Source organism: Diabrotica virgifera, chromosome 10, assembly GCF_917563875.1.
Source record: "Diabrotica virgifera virgifera chromosome 10, PGI_DIABVI_V3a".
NCBI classification, from domain to species: Eukaryota; Metazoa; Arthropoda; class Insecta; order Coleoptera; family Chrysomelidae; genus Diabrotica; species Diabrotica virgifera.
The window spans coordinates 148845661-148868494 of NC_065452.1; the positions used below are offsets into that span (position 1 = coordinate 148845661).

The 22834-nt window shown below is 32.4% G+C and overlaps 1 protein-coding gene across 1 annotated transcript in view; it reads right to left on the minus strand.

Annotated features, from left to right (window-relative positions):
• Nucleotides 1-300: 300 nt before the first annotated feature.
• LOC114331294 (chromodomain-helicase-DNA-binding protein 1) overlaps nucleotides 301-22834 on the minus strand; it is a 105526-nt gene continuing 82992 nt past the window's right edge. The window contains exons 14-18 of the mRNA XM_050663241.1: nucleotides 14597-15681; nucleotides 11628-11781; nucleotides 11432-11565; nucleotides 8654-8893; nucleotides 301-4705 (exon numbers count right to left, since the gene is read on the minus strand). Coding sequence (XP_050519198.1) covers nucleotides 4474-4705; nucleotides 8654-8893; nucleotides 11432-11565; nucleotides 11628-11781; nucleotides 14597-15681 — 1845 coding nt within the window. The 3' untranslated portion in view covers nucleotides 301-4473. The remainder of the gene's footprint in view (nucleotides 4706-8653; nucleotides 8894-11431; nucleotides 11566-11627; nucleotides 11782-14596; nucleotides 15682-22834) is intronic.

Here is a 22834-nt window from a genome sequence, read left to right on the forward strand (position 1 = left end):
AATCATTTCTTTGTGGCATTTTTCAATGTGTTTGTGTGTGTTTTATTCTTTTAATTTTTGGTATTGTTTTAATAAAAATGTTTGGAAAGTAGTAAGTATTAAAATTAATTTAATATTTAAATAAAATATAAATAAACTGTTTAAAGTACATGGAATCATATAATAGAAGTATAACTTCTTACGTGCGTACAAAGTACACACATTCTTTGTTTTTGAGGTTTTCGTAAAGTTTTGTGTTCTTTGATCGGACTATAAAGACGGTTATAGATTGCCACAAGGTTTTGCAAATAATAGACAAAGTAAATATCAAAACATATTTATCTATTTGTATGTACATTACTTTATACAAGTGAGATAACGGCCACTCACTATATTTTACAATATAAATAGGGCCTCCTCAATAATTAAAAATATACAATTAACTTATAAAACATTTGGTAATTCAAAATGCAATTACTTTGAAAAATTATTGAACGAACACAGTTACATCTAAAATTAATACATTCAAATAAAATAGTCTCAATAATTTTTCAACAATGAGGTTATTAGCGATTCCATGTTCACTCACTCAACTTTTTAAAATATATGTTTTAATCAATAATAAAATATAATTTAAACAATTTAAATTAATTCACATCCATATAAATAAACTATATCCTATCATTCTAGGGATAAAAATTCATGATACACGAATGTCTTTTCGAACTCAGTCACATCTGGCTATATTAATTTTACACAAATATTCCAAGTAAAATATTGAGATCTGCATGTGTATGTTTGGTGTGATAAGTCCAATTAATCAAAACAACCCTTCTGTGTAGCGCATGCGCCGTAGAAACGCCAAGCGTTTCCCTTGATAAACCTCTTAATTCCAATGCTGTGATTTTAGAACTTTTTAAAACCATTTTAATACACTAACTCAAACTCAAAAATATATCATTAACAAATATGATCAATTAATTCTACGTAGATGACAGGAGAGAATGCGAGGAATTTCACAACACAAGAATAAGTTTTGAAAAATAATAACGGTGAATATAATGCCATTATTTATTAAATTAAGGAAGAGAGAACAGATTTGATTCTAAGAATTCTGGGATACATACAAAATATCGACATAGCATCTTTATAGATTATAGCAATCCTTGTGATCTAATAAATTGAGTGAAGATTCTCGCTGGAATGCTGAAATTTATACAATAGCAACAATGTCAAGTATCAAGGGGAATGTAGCACGCACTGAAAGATTCAAGATTCTTAGTTATAAGTACAAATACCGGGTGTCCCCGAAAATAGTGCGTTCCTTTAAGGTATGAATATAATACACAATTTATAACAAAAAAGTCCTATAACATTTTTTTCTAAAGTTAACCGTTTCCAAGAAAAAAATTACATTGTTCTCCATATAAGTGAATTTTTATTTTCATAAATTTTAATGACATGGCAACGTAGTCTAGAAGAACTTGTTGTGACTGTGGAAATTTAACCTAAAAACCCCTTGTTTATTTACTATTTGAGGTGTGATTCTTGGGGTTGTTCACAGGGTAGGTACCTACCTGTAAAATAATGGATATGGGTTTGGTTGATATTTACATTATTTTACCTACCATATGCAACTGACCTACAAACCTACTTTTTTAATCTGTAGATTTTTGAGTTGCGCTTTGTTGCCATACTTCAATTTGCATATCGTCGGCTTACTGCCAAAACCAACCAACTCCACTTTAAAAGTTTTGGGAAATCTACCTTTTAAACTTTAATTTGAAATTGAAAATCGACTGAATTTAAAAAAATTATTTAATAACTGAAAAATATGTTTGTCATACTTTTCAATTGTTAAATCATTATTTAAATTCAGACGATTTTTCATTTTAAATTAAAGTTTAAAGGTAGGTTTCTCAAAACTTTTAAAAATGGAGTTGGTTGGTTTTGGCAGTAAGCCGACGATATCAGAATGTATTTTCGTTTTTTGGTCAAACGGATGATGAATTTAGAAAAAAAATTTATAAGACTTTTTTGCTCTACATTGTGCCTTCTACCTATACCTTTAAGGAACGCACTATTTTCGGGGACAACCTGTATAGGTATACTATAAATAAAATATCTATACAGGGTGTTTGGTAAAGAATGGGCCATAGCTTAACCTTAGATTCCTGAGGTTAAAATAGGTCGATTTAAGCTAACTTACCTTAGTACAAAAGTTGATAATAACCGAAATACAGGGTGTCAAAGTTTAACTTTTATTTTATTTATTTTTGAATATTTCCTGACAGGCATGGGACAACAACACGAAATTTGGTAAGTGGTGCTTGTATTGTACAATCTACTAAATTATGTTAAACAAACGTTTCTGGCTATTACCAGAGGCGTACGACGGGGGAACGGCAATGGTTGACCCTTCCCAAATTCTACGGTACTGGCGGAATTGCTATTTTAGTGCAATTTTTTGATTGTCCAATACTTTCTATGTAAAAAAACATACTTCTCATTCGTAAGGATAAAGCCATTAGTTTTCGAGATATTTGAAGCTAAAAACGAAGGAGCATAATACATTAATCAAAATAAGTGTGCCTTTTCATTTTTAACTTCAAATATCTCGAAAACTAATGATTTTATCGTTAGGAATGAAGAGTATATTATTTGCATAGAAAATATTGGAGAACCTAAAAATTATGCTAAAATAGCAGTTTCATCAGGGGCGTACAATTTGGGAAGGGTCAACAATCCTTTTTCCCCTGTCGTACGCCTCTGGTAGTAGCCAGAAACGATTATTAAACATAATTTAGTAGGGTGTACAGTGCCTACACTTTCTGCCAAGTATCACACGGATATGTTAAATTATTTTAAAGTATTCTTTTTTTTTATTTATTCTTCATTTAAAACTTTAAGAATTATGTGTGGCCGGTACCATAAAACTATTTGACATATCCTTATGGTACTTGGCAGAAAGTGTAGGTACTGTACACCCTACTAAATTATGTTAAATAATCGTTTGTGGTTAATACCAGAGGCGTACGACAGAGGAAAATGAATGGTTGACCCTTACCAAATTCTACGCCACTGATGAAACTGCTGTTTGAGCATAATTTTTAGATTTTCCAATACTTTCTATGCAAATAATATACTCTTTATTCGTAACGATAAAGTCATTAGTTTTCGAGATATTTGAAGTTAAAAATGAAAAGACACACTTAATTTGATTAATGTATTATGCTCCTTCGTTTTGAGCTTCAAATATCTCGAAAACTAATGGCTTTATCGTTACGAATGAAGAGTAGTAGGTTATTTACATAGAAAGTATAATAAAAAAATTGCACTAAAATAGAAATTTCGCCAGTGGCGTAGAATTTGGGAAGGGTCAACCATTCACGTTCCCCCGTCGTACGCCTCTGATAGTAGCCAGAAACGTTTGTTTAACATAATTTAGTAGGGTGTACAGTACCAGCACCACTTAACAAATTTCGTGTTGTTGTCCCATGCCTGTCAGGCAACATTCAAAAATAAATAAAATGAAAGTTTAACTTTGACACCCTGTATTTCGGTTATTATCAACTTTTGTACTAAGGTAAGTTAGCTTAAATCGACTTATTTTAACCTCAGAAATCTGAGGTTAAGCTATCATTCCTTACCAAACACCCTGTATAGGAAAAATTCATAAAATTAGCACAGTTGAAGCTGATTGTGCATTACAATTGAAAAACCTCTATACTTGATATATGTGTGCTTACTGAAAATTATCGGCAATGTGAATTCTTAACATTTACTCACTCATCTAGAATGGAGTCAAAAGCATTTGGATCGTATTTGAATGGAGAAAAACTAGTATTGTCCACAGAAATGGATATACGCGCTTCGCGCTCCCTGCAACTGCTCCAATGGATACGGCACGCGCTCCTCTACATATAAACCGCCACCGCATCAGTTGCAGGAGCGCGAACATAGTTGCTACATGCCTTAAGATTCTTCCTTAAAAAATGCCGTTAATATGTCAAAAAGAAGAAAGACTATATTATTATCAATTAATATTCGTTTACTAACGCTAGATAGTCACATTTTATTGCAGAAAAATTAGAATCCCTGGACTGAAAACTATTTGAACATTGTGCATATCGCCCAGACTTTCCCACTTGTGTGTACCACATATTTGAGTAATTAAATAAGATTAAATTAATTTCAATAAATTCAGAACTAGGACATCTGAGCTCGCATTTTAACACATTATTTTGCAAAACCGATTAATTTATAATTTTCTCGATTATATTGTATTTTCTACGTTTCATTATCACATTTGTGTTTATAACTATAAATAGCAAGCACCACGTATTTAGTAGCCTTTTCTATTCATATCTGCCGAAGAACATTCTTAAAATAAAATCAACAAAAATGGTACAATTTTCATTGCAGAGCAATTAATAGAAATTAATAGATAATTATAGTGAGTTTACATGAAATGGCACTACAACTTAAGTAAAACTATTGCTGGCGTCTGTCGTATCTATATCCCCCACGATCGGGTGGTCGCCAATCGCCCAATGGAAATCGATCCCTAGGAGGAAAGGGCTGCTCAGGTGCATAGCCCTGTCCTTGATTATAATTTGGAGGATAATAACCACCCCCCATTCCCATAGGTTGCCCTCCGGGCATTGGAGGCATTATTTCTCTGCCACGAGGATATTGTCTCCAATCATTATTCTTTTCTGGGGAGCTGAAATCAATAAAAAAATTAATATCACTTACAATGTCACCTAATTTTAAATTATTTATAAGTAAAAACATTTACAGGGGGTATGGTTTGAAATTAACTTTTTTGTTGTTTTAAATGAAAGTGCATAACTTCATGAATACTCTCTGAAAATTTCAGATAGATCGAAGTAAAATTAATAACATAATAATTATTTAACATACAGCATGTTAAATATCCCTATCTCCGACTCGCTTTGCCGCGGCTTCGCGCTAGCACACGAGCGTAGTGAGAAACATTCAATAACTGTTCCCCTTCTCTTTTGTGGATTACTCCGCGATTCAAAAACATATTCCGGTGTGCATCATTTTACGATTTGACAGACAAATCAGTACACGAAGACGACGTTGTCAAAACTTTAAACGCGTTTTTGTACAAAACTATTTTTTCCAAGGCGGTGGAAATTGGAACTCAAAAACTACTCAACCGATCCACCTGAAATTGTGTACAGATATTCTTTAGACATTTCGCCAGGTAACGCTATTTGTTTTTATGCTTATTTTTTGTTTAGCAATAATAAATAATGTTGATTTTCACCCCTTTTGTTACGAAGAATTTCATTTTTTTGACTCCCCGAGTGATACCCATGAACTAAAAAAATCATTAAAAATAAAAAAAAATTGAAAGCACTCGTGGGAGTGCCGACAGAAGTGAAAACTTTTCATACTATATAAATTACGAGCTCAATGCTTTTTCCCCATCCAAAAAGAAGTGCTATACCTATATCATATACGCGATGCATATGCCCTATGCTATTTATGTATACATACACATAATTTATATACGTAAAAAATTTATTTCAGCGAAGTGATGACGGTCAAATTCAATATTTTTCCCCATCCAAGAAGTGCACAACGTCCCTAAAGAAATTTTCATTTCAAAAATTTATTTAGTCGAAGCGATGACGGTCGCTAATTTAATACTTTTCCCCATCCAAAAAGTGCACAACGTCCCTCAAGAAGTTTTCACTTTAAATATTTATTTCGTCGAAGCGATGATGGTCGCGATGACAGTCGCTAATTTAATACTTTTTCCACCTACCTCTACCGAAAGTATACTTTTCCGGACCTGATTGTAGGGAGCAAAGTTGTACTTTTCCTCCCTAGGGAGAAAAAGTAGAAGTGACGTCATGGTATTTGATTCATGAAATATAACTTATTGACGCCCTGTACAATATCTATTTTCTATTACGTAAGTATCTATACATTTTAACGTTTATTTATAATACACCCTGTATTTTGCAGAATGGTAAAAAACAGTAATTGTTATTTTGATTTAACAATGTTTACATTAATAATTTGACTTATATTTGACAGTTGACAGTTATATTGTACCTACTTGTTAGTTTTAATAAATTTTGTTGGTTAGTTACATAAATAAATTAAATAAAAATGAAAAATAATTTGTTATTAATTTGAGGAAGGTGGAAAAACCATATGTATAACATGGGAATAAAGTGCCTTTGCCTCCCTTTTCGATTACTTAAACGTAAACTTCATTCTCGGGAGGAAAAGTAGCACTTTCTTCCTTTGTTATACAAATAGCTATTTCCCATCCAAAAAGTGCACAACGTCCCTAAAGAAGTTTTCACTTCAAAAATTTATTTCGTCGAAGCGATGACGGTCGCGATGACAGTCCCTTATTCAATACTTTTCCCCATCCAAAAAGTGCACAACGTCCCTAAAGGAATTTTCACTTCAAAAATTTATTTCGTCGAAGCGATAACGCTCGCTAATTTAATAATTTTTCCTCATCCAAAAAGTGCACAACGTCCCTCAAGAAGTTTTCACTTCAAAAATGTATTTCATCGAAGCGATGACGGTCGCTAATTTAATACTTTTTTCCATCGAAAAAGTGCACAACGTCCCTAAAGAAATTTTCACTTCAAAAATTTATTTCGTTGAAGCGATGACGGTTGCTAATTTAATACTTTTTCCCCATCCAAAAAGTGCACAGCGACCCTCAAGAAGTTTTCACTTCAAAAAATTATTTTTTCGAAGCGATGACGGTCGCAATGACGGTCGCCAATTTAATACTTTTTCCCATCCAAAAAGTGCACAATGCCCCTAAAGTAGTTTTCACTTCAATACATATACGTACAAAATTTATTTCGCGGAAGAGATGACGGTCGCGATGACGGTCGCAAAATAAATCCTTTTTCTCCATCCAAAAATAGGTTTTACATTTATTTTAAATTTAAATACTTCTGTACAATTTATATATACATACAAATAATATATAGCATAAGCGATGACGGTCGCGAATTCAATGCTTTCTCCCCTATCCAAAAATCGCACAACGTCCCTAAAGAAGTTTTCACTTCAAAAAAACTCGACAGGGTTACCTCGAAAAACTCATAATCTAATAAAATCTTTTTGAATTTTTTGTTTCGCATAATCCAGTGACGAATAATCCATTTTTTTTGGAACTGTGTAAAAATTTACCACTTTGGCCTATTTTTCAATTTCCTCGATTTTTTTAATATACTTTGAATTGTACTTCATATTCTTATTTAATTTAAAAATAAAACAATTGTGCCATAAAAAAATCACAAAAGTGTGCTTGAAATGTTTATTTCAAACCATACCCCCCTTAAGGTACTAGCACACTTTAGAAGACCAAAAATAAGCATTCTTTCAAGAATTTTTTTGTCAGAACCTTTATTAAAAATGAACATAACACTTTTTACAAATTAATATCTAACTCTTAGAGAATACAAAAAATATATCTTTCCGATGGCGGACAGTTAATTTCAGGATTGGGATATCTGAAACAAAAAAATCTTACGGCATTTGAAAATAGAAGGTTTCTTACGTGACAATTTACCACCGTTAGTGAAAAATTCCGCAAAAAAAAGATTTTATGAAAATTTTAAAACTTTTTTGTGAAAAAATCGCCCGTTTTCTTCAGTTTTTCATTGTTAAATATTTATTTTTTATTTTTTGGTCAAATTGTGGTAAATTGTCACGTAAGAAACCTTCCTCTTTCAAATGCAGTACGATTTTGTTGTTTCAGATATCCCAATCCTGAGATTAACTGTCTGCCATCATTTTTCGAGGCCTCGACTTTTGCGCCCTCTACAATATTAGTGTACGTGCATAAATGAAAAAGGATATATTTTTTGTACTCTCTAAGAGTTAGATATTAATATGTAAAAAGTGTTATGTTCATTTTTAATAAACGTTGTTAATAAAATTCTTGAAAAAAAAATTATTTTTGGTCTTCTAAAGTGTACTAGTACCTTAACAAAATATACATCCTCGTCGATAAAGAAGTTAACCTTGATCACAAACCATATCGATAATCTAAAAACATAGGAAGAGTAAATTGAAGAACTATTTAGCGATGAACGACAAGTAAAAGAAATATAAAATTGTACTACAGGCATCACAATAACAATGAAGAATTAGAGAATACAATAAAAATATCCAAAAACAGAAAAGCTGCGGGACAAGATGAAGTACCAACAGAAATACTTAGAATGCTTGTAAATAAAGGGAAACATTCAGTTCTGAGTCTTTACGAAGTACACGAAACAAGAAACAGACTAAGAAAATAATCAAGAATATTGATAAAAAAACTCTAGGACAATATGATGAACCTCGGCAAACAATAAAATGGTTCACCGAAATAGTGACTGGATATTGTCGTTTAAGAAAATACATACAAAATAGGTAATATGAAAAATGCAAAATGGAAGGAGAGACTGCCATATACATCCTATGCAATTTCAATGTGTGAAATGATATGAGGCAGGAATGTACTGGTTAATTGAGGACTGGACCAGAAGAGATCATAAACTACCAATAAGGAAACTGTTGGTCTTCGTTGAAGCCACAGACTTTATTTCCTATCCCTCTTTACATCTTAAATCCATCACAAGTTCATACTAAGAAATTGTCTTCATCTTACCCTTTATCATATCGTTGATAATCCCGGTCTCTATGAAACCCTGCACCTCTATGATAGTCTTGTTGCCTCTTATGGTCACCAGAAAACCTTTCTTGTTGACCACCACTCCATCTATCCTGTGGGGCGTGTTGATCATGCCTATAATTTCCAGGTTTTCTATGTCTATTAAAACGGTATTCTTGATCATCCTCGCTCGTTTCATCTCTACTTCTTTTTTTCTCCTTTGCCCGTCGTTCTTTCCTAAAAAATGCATCAATTAAAATCAAGTATGACGATGAATTAATTATATCTATATCATGAATACTTTTGAAAAGATCCAAATGATCTCAGATGCTAATCAAATTAATTTTATTTAGACCAGGGCGCATGTGTAAAAATATTAGTACATTTGGATGTGGAGAGGTGACTCATATTTTTTTGCAGAAATTGTTTGAAAATAACTCATATAATAATATTTTCGTTATCCTTCCACTCAAAAACGCCCGGAACATTGTTTATAAATAATTAAAATGTCAAAAAATGAACGAAAAATTCGATTTTTTCTTCGTTTTTTGATTATAACTTTAAAAGTATTCATTTCCGAGAAAAGTTGCACTGACATAAAAGTTGCTTAATTAAATTTCCTACAATATAGGATTAGTTAAAATTTTTAAAAATTGTCACCCTTGTTGCAAAATAGCAATAATTGCTAAAAAAAAACTATAAAAAAACAAGTATTTGCATTTTAAGTTTTTCAACCATTTATGCTACACTTAGGACCTTCATATTTCACCCAGAAAGACTTCATGATATAGTAAAACAATACTATAAATTTCGGTAGGATCAGATTAATAGATTTTGCAATCCAGCTTTCGCAAAAAAAATTCATTTTTTCAAAATGTTGCAGGACTGAAAATAAAGCAGACAGCAAGTTGAATTTTTTTTTACATGTACATAGAAGAATACTGTACCTTTTATTTGCAATTTACAAATTTAAAATGGGTTAACTACCACGGCGCCGGCGTCAGGAATTTTTTTAAATAAACATTCATTTTTGGTGCTACGCGCAGGACAGCGGATACGTTTGCTCTGATTGGACATTCCAATGACCTTTGATAATAATTAATAAATTTTAATTTTTAGTACATTTCGATATAAATAAATAAATTTATTTATTGCAAAATAAAAACACATACTCTGTCCTTTGAAATAACACTTTTTTTAAGCAAAAACTTTCTTTGTTCGTATATTTTAACTTAAGAGAATAAAAGTTTATTATTTTTAAACATATGCAATTGTTTAAACAATATTTCACAAACAATAATCAAATTAGTTTGATTTTTGTGGAATTAAAATATGTATTAAAATACAACAAAATATAGAGTAAGAAAATAATATATTAGATAAAGATTGGAAGGAATTTTGGTGGAAATCAACTTGTGTGAATCGAACACGGCTGTCCTGCGCGTAGCACCAAAAATTAATGTTTATTTAACAAAATTCCTGACGCCGTAGTAGTTAACCGATTTTAATTTTGCAAATTGAAAATGAAAAGTACAGTATTCTTCTATATCGACGGTCTAATTCTAATACCCCGTATCTGCAAAAAATCTGAAACAGTTATCCATCTATACACAATACCTCAATCTAAACAAAAAATTCTAAGAACCTCTAATATAGGTCTTCTAATACCCCGTAACTGAATATCTATAAAATTGATAAGAAATTCCCCGTATCATAATAATTTGTTTAAGTCGATACGGGATATTATTACAGCAATATCCCGATACGGGAAATTGCTGTAATTTTTTACGAATATTTTTAAAGATACGGGGTATTGCCAAAAACAGAAAAAACCTCCTACTGTAAAAAACCTCTTTTGTCAGATACGGTCTATTAGAATTAGACCGTCGATATGTAAAATAATTTTAACTTGCTATCTGGTTTATTTTCAGTCCTGCAACATTTTGAAAAAATGATTTTTTTTGCGAAAGCTGGATTGCAAAATTTATTTTGCAAAATATGTTAAACCGATCTTAATGAAATTTACAGTATTGTTTTATTATATCATAAAGTTTTTCTAGGTAAAATATGAAGGTCCTAAGTATAGCATAAATGGTTGAAAACCGTAAAATGCGAATACTTATTATTTTATGGTTTTTTCGCAATTATTTCTAATTTGCCACAAGGTTAAGAATTTTTAAAAAATTTAACCAATCCTATATTGTGGGAAATTGAATTACGCAACTTTTATGTCAGTGCAACTTTTCTCTGAAGTGAATACATTTAAAGTTATAATCAAAAAACGAAGAAAAAATCGAATTTTTCCTTAATTTTTGACATTTTGATTATTTAAACAATGTTCCGGACCTTTTTGAGTGGGAGGATAACTCAATTATTATTAAATGAGTTAATTCCAATCAGTTTTTACAAAAAAATATGAGTCACCTCTCAACGTCCATCTCAAAACAGATGCGCCCTGGACTAATTGGCAATAGAAAAGATGATATTATGGCATAATGACATATACGTATACTCTAATAAGCTATCTAAGAGACACATTACTATTATTTAGCTGAGAGGGGTGCTATTGTTGTAGATGTGAAATTCCATAAACATGGGATCTACCTGTGTTATGGAAGGATCCCTTGTTTATATAATTTCACACCTCCAACAATAGCATCCTGTTGAACTGAATATTAATGAGTATCTTAGATAGATGATAATACTATAAAATAAACTACAGAAGATGAAGTTACAGCAACATGAAAAAATCTATAAAATATAAATGATACTTACTTTTCAGAACGATGTTTTTTCGGCGATTCTTCACTATCACTATCATGTTTTCTTTTGTGTTCTTTTGCGTCTTTCTTTTCCGTCCTTGGTATTTTAATTTTTTTAACTTTATCAGCGCTAGTAGATGCAGTCTCCTAAAAATATGAATTAACAATAATTATCGTATGTTTTTAAATCTATATATTCTCAAACTTACTTCTCTTTCCTTTTCTAAATGCTCTGCTCTTTTCTCCGCCTTTTTCTCCTTTTTAGTCTCTATTTTGTCCGTTTTCTTACAAGCTTTCTTGTATAATTTGTACAGTTTTTTAGCATCGTACTCCGTGAACTTTGATACAAAATACCACAGGTTGCTGAAAAAAAAATACATTTCAATATTAAAACAATGTTCATATATAAACCTACAATTTAGATAATAGTCCCCGAAAATAGTGCGTTCCTTTAAGGTATTGATATAATACACAATTTAGAAAAAAAAAGCCCTATAACATTTTTTTCTAAAGTTAATCGTTTCCAAGAAAAAAATTACATTGTTCTCCATATAAGTGAATTTTTATTTTCATAAATTTTAATGACATGACAACGTAGCCTAGAAGAACTTGCTGTGACTGTGGAAATTTAACCTAGTAACCCCTTGTTTATTTACTTTGAGGTGTGATTTTTGGGGTTGTTGACATCGTAGGTACTGTGACACTATTTAGTCCGCTCACGAATTGGCCTATTTCTTCCCGAAGCTTCTCGGCGTTACGAGACAATACCATTCCTATCCACGGCGTTCGGAGACGACCGCTGCCGAAGTATATATAGAACCGAGATTCGAGCACAGGCCAGTCATTCATTCATCGAAGCGCGTCGTGTAATTTAATGTATTCGAATCGAAGATATGAAATGTATTTATTAGTTATCGGAATTATTATGTTTAGTTAATTAAATCATAAATTTGAGTTTGTAAATAAATTAGATGTGTTAGTTGGTGTTATTTGTAATTATTAAATAAATAAGCGATGTAAATAAAATAATATAAGTAAGTCTTCCTTTATTTAAATTAGTGCCTAAAAATATAAATAAATAAAATAGTAGAGTCCACCGCGTCAAAAAAGACAATTACATCACAGTACCTACCTGCAAAATAATGGATATGGGTTTGGTTGATATTTACATTATTTTACCGACCAGATGCAACTGACCTACAAACCTAATTTTTTAATCTTTAGATTTTTGAGTTGCGCGTTGTTGCCAGACTTAATTTGCATATCAAAATGTATTTTCGTTTTTTGGTCAAACGGCAGAATTTAGTATAAGACTTTTTTGCTCTACATTGTGCCTTCTACCTATACCTTTAAGGAACGCACTATTTTCGGGGACACCCATACTTTTTCTCAGAGGCTTCTTTCAGTGCATCACAGTTTTTCGATTTCTTTAACATTTCTTGTCTAACTCATTAAATTGGAAGTGACGAAAAAAAGGTACGTCCGTGATTATACTCATTTATAACATTTATTCTAGTTGTTTTTTTTTTCGTGGTTTGTGACGCACTGAAAAAGGCATCTGAGAAGCACACATATAGCATGCAGCACAAAACTAATAGAACAAATATTTTCAACAGAGGATCCGTTGGAGGATCCTTGAAATGATGAAAAATTGATTTTCAACAGAGCAATGTTGCCGATTTTAGCGCTTCCTTCACTGTGGTATATCTAATTAGACAGTAATCGCTCTATGTATTGTTGAGGTTTCCATATTTTTCAAAAATAAAACAGAAAATATTAAGACAAAAATCAAATCACCGACCAACAGAAATCGCAACACCCTCTATATTATACTATTTAAGCATTAGATTTAGGAAGTGTTTTTCGGAATTAGTGAATCGTATTCGGTTTAAAGACATTCCCCGAAGAGAATAAAACAATATATTGGTTTTTCTACCGCTTAGTTAAATAGACATTTGTAAACATTCAACGTTAAACTTTCTATTGTACGGCATAACACGAAACGATGAAAAGATTATACAAAAGAATAGTTTTAGGAAATGGTCGTTGGAGAATACGTAATTATCCTTTTTTCCGTAGAAATTAAAAATGTTAATTTGTCTTAATTAAGAATTTCTTACGAATTATTTGATGGTAGAAAGCTGGGTTCTTTGAGAGGACAGTAAAATTGGTGTGGATAGAGATACCTGCTGATGGGATGAGACAGAACGAGGTGGGAGATTTGAGGTTGATACGAGTTTTGCCATGAGAGAAAAGATTTATTGTGAACTGAATACCGGAAGAGGACACTACAGGGTCTGCGGAGACGATGGTGCTAACTTGCCAAGTTTTAGAAAAAAGTATATGTTGTAAAAAGTTGTATTTGTGTGTGGTGGAAGGAGTTCCAACTGTGGTAGCAGATAGAAGAAATAACGGACATGCTGTAAGTAATAAGCAGATGTATCGTTTTATACTGGACCTAGTCGATTAGTTAAGGTATCCTTGTGTCTGGAGAGAAAGGGTTTTATTCATGTAGTCAAGATTTGGAGCAGAGGAATTGGCAGAAGTATTCGGAGAAACTGAAAAGTACGAGCAAGGTGGACAGGACACAATCAAAGGAGAGTGAGAGGAAGTCATCAATTTTGGAGACAAAGGTTAGTTTCGTCATTTTAGTAAACAGAGACTATCAATCACGACCACCTATTTAGATTAAATTAGAGTTATTCATTTTGTTGGTTTTATGGAGAATTAAAATAAATGATAATTTATTGTGAAGCACTAAAATTAACATATATTTAATTTGGATATAAGTTTAATTAATTTGAATTGATAATTTTGGATGTATGATTTGATGGATGTTTGAAATTTTATTATGCTAATCATTGTATATGGTACATGCTTATCCAAAATTTTTACTTTTAATATTTGATTTATTTAAAAATATAACTTTTGCTTTATAATTTCATAAATTTGTTGTACATTTATTTTCTTATTGTCTATCCCTTTTCCTCAAAGGCAACTAGCAAAAAATACTTTGAAGCCACGTTTGTTTTTTGATGAGTAAAAGAGCCCTGAGATATCATATTAATTTTAATTTTATTTAATTTCTTACATTTGAGCAAACCACAACAGTATATATTTTAAATTAATGTGACAATAAGTTTGTAAGTCTTCGTTAAAACAAATAAAATATTCTTACCTTCTCCACTCCTTGATCTTCTCTGGATCGGTGTATTTTAAAAGGCAGGTGTTAATCTGCTCGCCAATTTGAAGTAAACAGTCTCGTGTATGCTGGACTTGTTCCGCCTCGGGCAAAGATTCGTCAGGATTGTCCAACGCTTTCAAAGCTTTTTTGACTGGTCTCATTTTTTCTTTACATTCATTAAATATCAAAGGGTCTAGATCACCCAAAACGTTTAAGGCAACAGGTTCATTTGTAGAGAAATGCATTGGACCAGACGTCTTTTTCTCTTTTTTCTTATCCTTCTTTTTTTCCTTTTTCTCGGGCGAGGATTCTTCTTTATCCTCCTTTTCTTTTTTCACTTCTTTCTTTACCTTTTTAACAACCGGAGCTACTGATACTGTAACTGGAGCGGAACTTGGTAATGATGAAACATCATTTGAGCTTTCATCGTCATCAATAATTTCCTTAGTAAGAACTTTTTGTTCTTTTTTCCTCTGTCTTTTTGGTTTTTGAACCCCCTTCTTTAGATCTAATTGCTTTTTCATAATCTTTAATAAGTATTCTGCTCTTGATAAAAGATGTTTAGCCTGCGGCTTTTTATCTTCATTATTAAGGAAAATTTTATCACCAATGCCTAATAATGGATCCAATTTTATTTGCTCCCATGAGCCAAGACCATAGTGATAAATTCCTTTCAATAACTTAGTGTCCTCTTCCATACCCCAGTCCACATCAAAGTGAGACGACTTCGTTTTTACATCAAAAACCCAACGTAATCGTTCATTTGGATCAGCTGGAATGACTTCATCTAATGGTTCTAACTCTTCCTCACAAGCCATCATCGTTTTGGCATTTACAGACACTCCTCCAATTTTAAACGATGGTCCTCTTTTGCGACCTTTGGGTTCGTCTTGAGTGTTAGACTCTGTATTTTCTTTAGCTTGTTCATTCATAAATGCCCTGCACCTCTCATGAAGAAGTTCTCCCAATTTCCGTAACTCAGCTAATGGTTTTTCTTGCAATTCAGCATCACAAGCAACTGCCTCTAATCGCTTTAAGGGTCCACTAAATTTCTTATAACTTTTTATAAACCTTCTAATCTGAAAAGCAAAGAAATATTTCGTTATTAACTTATAAACTCAATATAACTCGCTTAATGAAGACAAAACATTTGCTTTTATCGTTTATAGATTGATCGCTCTGACTATTATTGTACAATAAGTTTGATGAGTCGCGCACTGGAAATCCTGCTAAAAGTGATTCATAAATTCATAATAGAATATGCAGGAAACTAGATATATACATCAGCGATTCACAATTTGGATTCTGCAAAGGCCTAGGAACAAGACACTATTCGTACTTAACGTCCTATCGCAAAGATGTCGAGATATGAATCAAGAACTGTACGTGTGTTTTATAGACTATAATAACGCTTTTGATAGGGTAAGACATGACCAACTGATTAAAGTATTAGAAAAAAGAAGATTATACCTCAGAGATATAAGAATAATTTCAAACTTATACTATCGCCAAGAAGCAGTAGTGAGAATAGAAGACATAACATCAGAAGAAATAGAAATACAAAGAGGTGTTTGACAAGGGTGTATACCGTCACCAATATTATTTATACAGTCCCGAAAAGATTGGTCATAAATTCTACCACAGATTCTGGGGTCAAAAATAGGTTGATTGAACCTCACTTACCTATATACAATACTACACACAAAAAAAGTTACAGCCCTTTGAAGTTACAAAATGAAAATCTATTTTTTTTTCATATATCGAAAACTAGAGATTTTTTTATTGAAAATGGACATGTGGCATTCTCATGGCAGCAACATCTTAAAAAAAAATTAAAGTGAAATTTGTGCACCCCATAAAAATTTTATGGGGGTTTTGTTCCCTTAAAACCCCCCAAACTATTGTGTACATTCCAATTAAATTATTATTAGTTAAACATAATGTTTTTAAAACTTTTCTGCCTCTTAGTACTTTTTCGATAAGTCAGTGTTTATCGAGATATGTATTTTGAATATTTTTCGAATCCAATATTTGTATATGGTTAAGTACGATTATAGACACCTGTTAATAATCTGAAAATGTATTTATAATTTACATTTTATGTGTATGTATTTTGAAAAAGAAGCCACATCTCGATAAAAGGTGACTTATCAAAAAAAGACTAAGAGGCAAAAAAGTTTTAAAAACACTGTGTTTAACTAATGGTACCACAATAATAGTTTATTTGGAACATACACATACATTTGGGGGGTCAAAGGAACAAAACTCCCATAAAATTGTTATGTAAATATATTAAAAAAGAAGGTTTTGCCTAAGAGGCAAAAAAGTTTTAAAAACGCTCTAATGATACCACAGTAATGAATTTATTTCTAACGTACACAAAAGTTTGGGAGGGGGGGGGGGGGTTAAAGAAACAAAACCCCCATAAAATTTTTATGGGGTGGTCAAATTTCACTATAATTTTGTTTTAAAATGTTCCTGCCATAAGAATGATACATGTCCATTTTCAATAAATAATTTCTAATAACAGTTTTCGATATATTGAAAAAAATCGATTTTCATTTTGTAACTTCAAAGGGCTGTAACTTTTTTATGATCACATTTGTACTAAGATAAGTTAGGTTCAATCGAACTATTTTTGACCCCAGAATGTGTGGTATAATTTATGACCAATCTTTTCGGGACACCCTGTATATTCAGACACATATTAAGTAAGGCAATGGATGAACAAAACGTAGGCTTAGAATTAATGGCATGATCATAAATAGGCTGGAACACCACCCTAAAATACGCTGATTCGTAGTTCTTTTAGACTGACGAATCATATAAAGACCTGCAGATACTGCTTAACAAAGTGAACGCAGTAAGTGAAGAATATGGACGATCGCGTAACATAAGCAAAACGAAATATGTATATGATATTAGAGAGATTTTGCACCTCTTATTTTGCAATTCCGTTATGGTTATCGTTATACTACGTCTGCGCAGTAGCGAATATATGATCCGTTATCGTTATTAAACATAAGGGATTCCGTAATTTACGGAGGTTTAAAGTAGTGCTTATTGTTATCGTTATAGTAATGGTTAAATTGCTTTGTTGCCAGAATGTAAAAAAATCAGTAAAATTACATTTACATAGATTCTAATTTTGATTACGATATGTTTAAATAACGATAACGATGACACGAAAAACCTACTTGACAGGCTGCAAAAACTCTGCTTTTTAACGTTGCCGTAATCGTTATGCTTAATAAAGTTAACAATAGCGGAGCCAAAATCAGCGGTTATTATAAGAGGTGCAAAATCTCTCTAATAACAAAGACAACTCGGGACATTCGTGAGATATATGTACAGAATCAGCCTATTGAAAGAGTCTTCTTCTTCTTGTGCCACTCCTATCGGAGATTGGAAATCATCAAGGCTATCCTGACCTTGTTTACAGCTGACCTAAAAAGTTCATTAGTGGTGCAGCCAAACCACTCTCTCAAATTCCGCAACCATGACATTCTTCTACGGCCTGGATTCCGTTTTCCTTCTATTTTTCCTTGCAATATATTTTGAAGTAATGCGTATTTATGTCCTCATCATCAGGTGACCCAGACATTCGAGTTTTCTTCGTTTTATCGTTAACAAAATTTCTGGGTCTTTTCCTATCCTTCGTAATACTTCAAGGTTTGTGACTCTTTCAACCCAACTTATCTTCAGCATTTGACGTAGCACCACATCTCGAAACTTTCAATATTTTTTATGTTGTTCTGTTTGAGAGTCCATGCCTATACACCATATAATAGCGTGTTAAATACGTAGCCTCTTAGCATTCTTAAGGTCGCGTCATATTATAATGCACGTCGCGTTTTCGGCACGTAGCGTTTGCAGACCGGCAATCGGACTGCCCATTCACATTATCATACATAGAACGTTTACGCTGGTTTCAGTTTGGTGCGGTGCAGATGTGTTTATTGTCACAACACATGTTTACATGACAAATTGCCTCGAAAACTACTTTTTAAATTAGACCGGGCAGTATCGTCGCCCCGGCTAGCGAAATTATTCCGATTCGATATTTTTAAACAAACTTACTCAAAAAGAAGTCCTTATAACATATCCACAGGGTGCCGGGCGGTACCGTGGTCGAAAAATTGTTTAAACATTTTTTTTAAACAAATTCACAAAAATATTTTTTTCATTTCGAGCAATATTTTTTTAGATAAACTGGGTCATTCTGGGCAAAAAAGGTATCTTGTCATTTTTCTCTAAAATTGATTGTTGTCGAGTTACATGCGATTAAAAATTTGAAAAATGCGAAAAGGCCATTTTCAAGGCTTAATAACTCGGTTAAAAGTATTATTATGAATTTCAATAAGTGACCAAATCAAGTTTCAAACCCCTTCTTGAAGGTCCCAAAGAGATTTTTGTCATTATCTTACTACAAAGCTGTTATTTTTAGTTATTAACAATTAGCGCTATAGTCCAACTGTATCGTCGCCCCCGTTAGCGAAACTATTTCGATTAGATTTTTTTGCACAAACTTACTCAAACAGAGTCCTTATAACAAACACATCCACAGGGTGCCGGGCGGTGCCCTTGTCAAAAAATTGTTTTAACAATTCTTATTAAACAAATTCACAAAAATAATTTTTTCATTACGAACGATTTTTTTTTTAGATAATTTGGGTTATTCTTAGCAAAAAACGTATCTTGCAAAAATGCGGAAATGGCCATATAACTCGACAACAATCAATTTTAGAGAAAAATCACAAGAGACGTTTTTTGCCCAGAATAACTCAAATTATTATTAATTTGGGTTTAATTAAATTATTAATAAAAAATTATTTTTGTGAATTTGTTTAACAAAAATTGTTTAAACAATTTTTAGACCACGGCACCGCCCGGAACCCTGTTGATGTGTTATAAGGACCTCTTTTTGAGTAAGTTTGTGCAAAAAAATCTAATTTCGCTAACGAGGGCGACGATACAGTTGGACTATAGCGGTAATTGTTAATAGTTAAACAGCTTTGTAATAAAATAATGACAAAAATCTCTTCAGGACCTTGAAGAAGTTGTTTGAAACTTGATTTGGTCACTTATTGAAATTCATAATAATAATTTTTAATCGAGTTATTAAGCCTTGAAAATAGCCATTTTCGCAATTTTAGAGAAAAATTACAAGAAACCTTTTTTGCTCAGAATTACCCAAATTATCTAAAAAAAAATATTGCTCGAACGAAAAAATATTTTTGTGAATTTGTTTAAAAAAGATTGTTTAAACAATTTTTCGACCACGGCACCGTCTGGCACCCTGTGGATGTGTTATAAGAACCTCTCTTTGAGTAAATTTGTGCAAAAAATCGAATAGGAATAATTTCGCTAGCGAGGGCGACGATACTGACCGGTCTAAATACTCTGTATCAAATTCAAAGAAATACCTAAATAAACAACGAGGGGAAAACGACCCGTAGCTGTCAACATCCGAAAAATATTGTTTTCGAATGAACCGAACGCAGACGTAACGTGTCTTATACGCTACGTTACGTGTCTTATACGCACAATATGAATGGTTCAATTTAAAAACCATTAAATTATATTTTTCGCAAACGAAACGCTACGTGCCGAAAACGTGACGTGCATTATAAAATGATGCGACCTTTAATCGTAGAGGGATGCTTATATCTCTGTTGCAGAAGAATTTTCTCATCTTTATGAAGGTGGCCCTGGCAATTTCGATCCATTTTTTTATTTCATTGTTTTGGTCTCCAGTTTCGTTTAATAAAGTTCCCAAGTATTTGTAATTTGATACTTTTTCAATTTGAATGCCGTTTATGCTAATATGTACTGGTTGTGTCATGTTTTTACTGAAGACCATATACTTGGTTTTTTTTATATTGATGTTTATGCCATAATTGTTGCAAGCAATATTTATGTTTGTAAGAAATCGTTGTAATTCTTCTACTGTTCTTGAAACTAGTACAGTGTCGTCCGCATATCGAATATTATTTACAACCTCTCCATTGATTACGATTCCTTCGTTTGCTTGCAGAAGGGCTTCCTGGCAGATGCTTTCACTATATACATTAAATAGCAGTGGTGACAAAATGGATCCCTGTCGTACTCCTCTACGTATTTCTATTGCTTGTGATGTCTCATTTTCTATTTTGATGTTAGCTTTCTGATTCCAATATAAATTGAGAATTATTGTCAGATCTTTATTATCTATGTCTTTTCTTTCAAGAATGTCTCTTAGCTTATCGTGGCGTACTCTGTTAAACGCTTTTTCAAAATCGATAAAACATGCAAGTACTTCTTGATTAACGTCTAGGCATCTTTGTGTAAGAACATTCAAACCGATGAGAGCTTCTCGAGTACCTAGTCCTTTTATCTTATCTTTAGTAGATGGCTCATTAAAGATATTGTTCGAGGTTCTGAACATTCTTTTGCAATGAATTTCTTTGGTAGTGTAACGAATGTAGACAACAGCCACTCTTACAATACCAGTATTGTATACTGTGTTAAATAAGTGCAATATTATACCTATTGATTCATCATTCAAGAGCTTTAGGAATTCAGTAGGAAGCTCATAAGGTCCATTTGCCTTTCCAGTTTTGCAATTTCTAAGTGCCATTTCTACTTCACATTTTAGGATTTCAGGTCCCGTTTCATCATTTACCTGGACAATGTCATTTCTGTTGTCCTCAAACAATTCTCTTATGTATTCACTCCATCTATTAATTTTCTCTGTTAAATCTATAATAATATTTCCGTCTTTGTTCTTAAGCAAACTTATTTGATGTCTTCTTTGGGTTCATGTAATTTCTTTTACTTTTTTGTGTATATTAAATGTGTCATACTTTCTTTCATAGTCTCCCATTTCTACACATTGTTCTTTAATCCATGATTCTTTGGCCTTCTTTACTCTTTGCTTTATGCTCTTATCAACCTCTCTGTATTTTTCTGCATTATTCTTCATTTTACGTCTTTCATACATTAGTTCTAGTATGTCTGGTGTAATCCACACCTTCTGTTTCTTTGCAGATTTGGTTAGGTGTTTCTTTTCCGCAGTTCTTATTATAGTGTTTATCATACTTAAGTTTTTCATCTATGTTGTCTGTTCTGCGGATTTGACTTTCTGCTACACTGAGGCTGGTGTTTATTTCTTCTCGCAATGTTTGTCGTAGGTGTTCACTTTTAAGATGACTTAAGTCTAACGCTGGGATGATGGTTTTTCTCATTTTCTTTGGTCTAGCTTCTAACACAGATACTATTGGATTAGGATCCGAACCGATATCAGTTCCAGGGTAAGTTTTAGTAGATTTCACAGCATTACGGTATCTTTTTGTCACAATTAGGTATGTAATCTATTTGGTTTCTGATTGAAAGAGTAAGAGAATTCAAATATCTAGGTAGAACCGTTAATGGAAGCAATGACAGCTCTCAAGAAATACAAATCGGAATCGAACAGGCCAGAAGCACATTTACTCGAATGAAGAGGCTTCTCTGCGCTGTCGAGACTTACATCTTGAGTTAAAAATACGACTGCTGAGGTGTTATGTGCTATCCGTACTATACAAAGGGATGCTAGCGTGGACACTGAAGAAAATTGACGTAAGGAGACTGGAGGCATTCGAGATGTGGATGTACCGAAGAATGCTGAAGATCTCATGGATATACTGATAGAATGAATAATCAACGTAGGGGTAATGAGACGTATACATAAGGAAAGAGAAGTGTTTCTGTATTTCAAACAATTAGGAGAAGAAAACAGATATATGGGACATGTGATGAGAAGTACCCCAGGCTGTGGGTGAAAAATAGGTCGATTTCAGGATATAATTCAGGAATTTTTGAAACCTATCAGGTGTTGTAAAGGACGATGCCAGGAATAACTTCTACTAAAATGTAACCAAAAATATTGTGCGCTTTTTTTTATTGCGATTTTCATTTGTTAAATTTGCAATTTTTAATGATTTTTAATTTTGCAGCTTAGGATATTGATTTTAGAGAAAAACTTTTTAACAGAAAGTTGTAGTAAATTAAAAAACCTACAATTTGAGGTACGGTAAGTTTAATTTGGTTAATTGGTTATTGCAAAACAGCCTGCGAAAAGTCCAAAATGGCCGTCTTTTAAAATTGCATTATTTATTGTACAAATAATTTTTTTTATTTTTTAAAGCTTTAAAATGAAGATCTTTCAATTCCAAACATAAAAAAAAAATTGTAAAGCCAGATTAACGAATA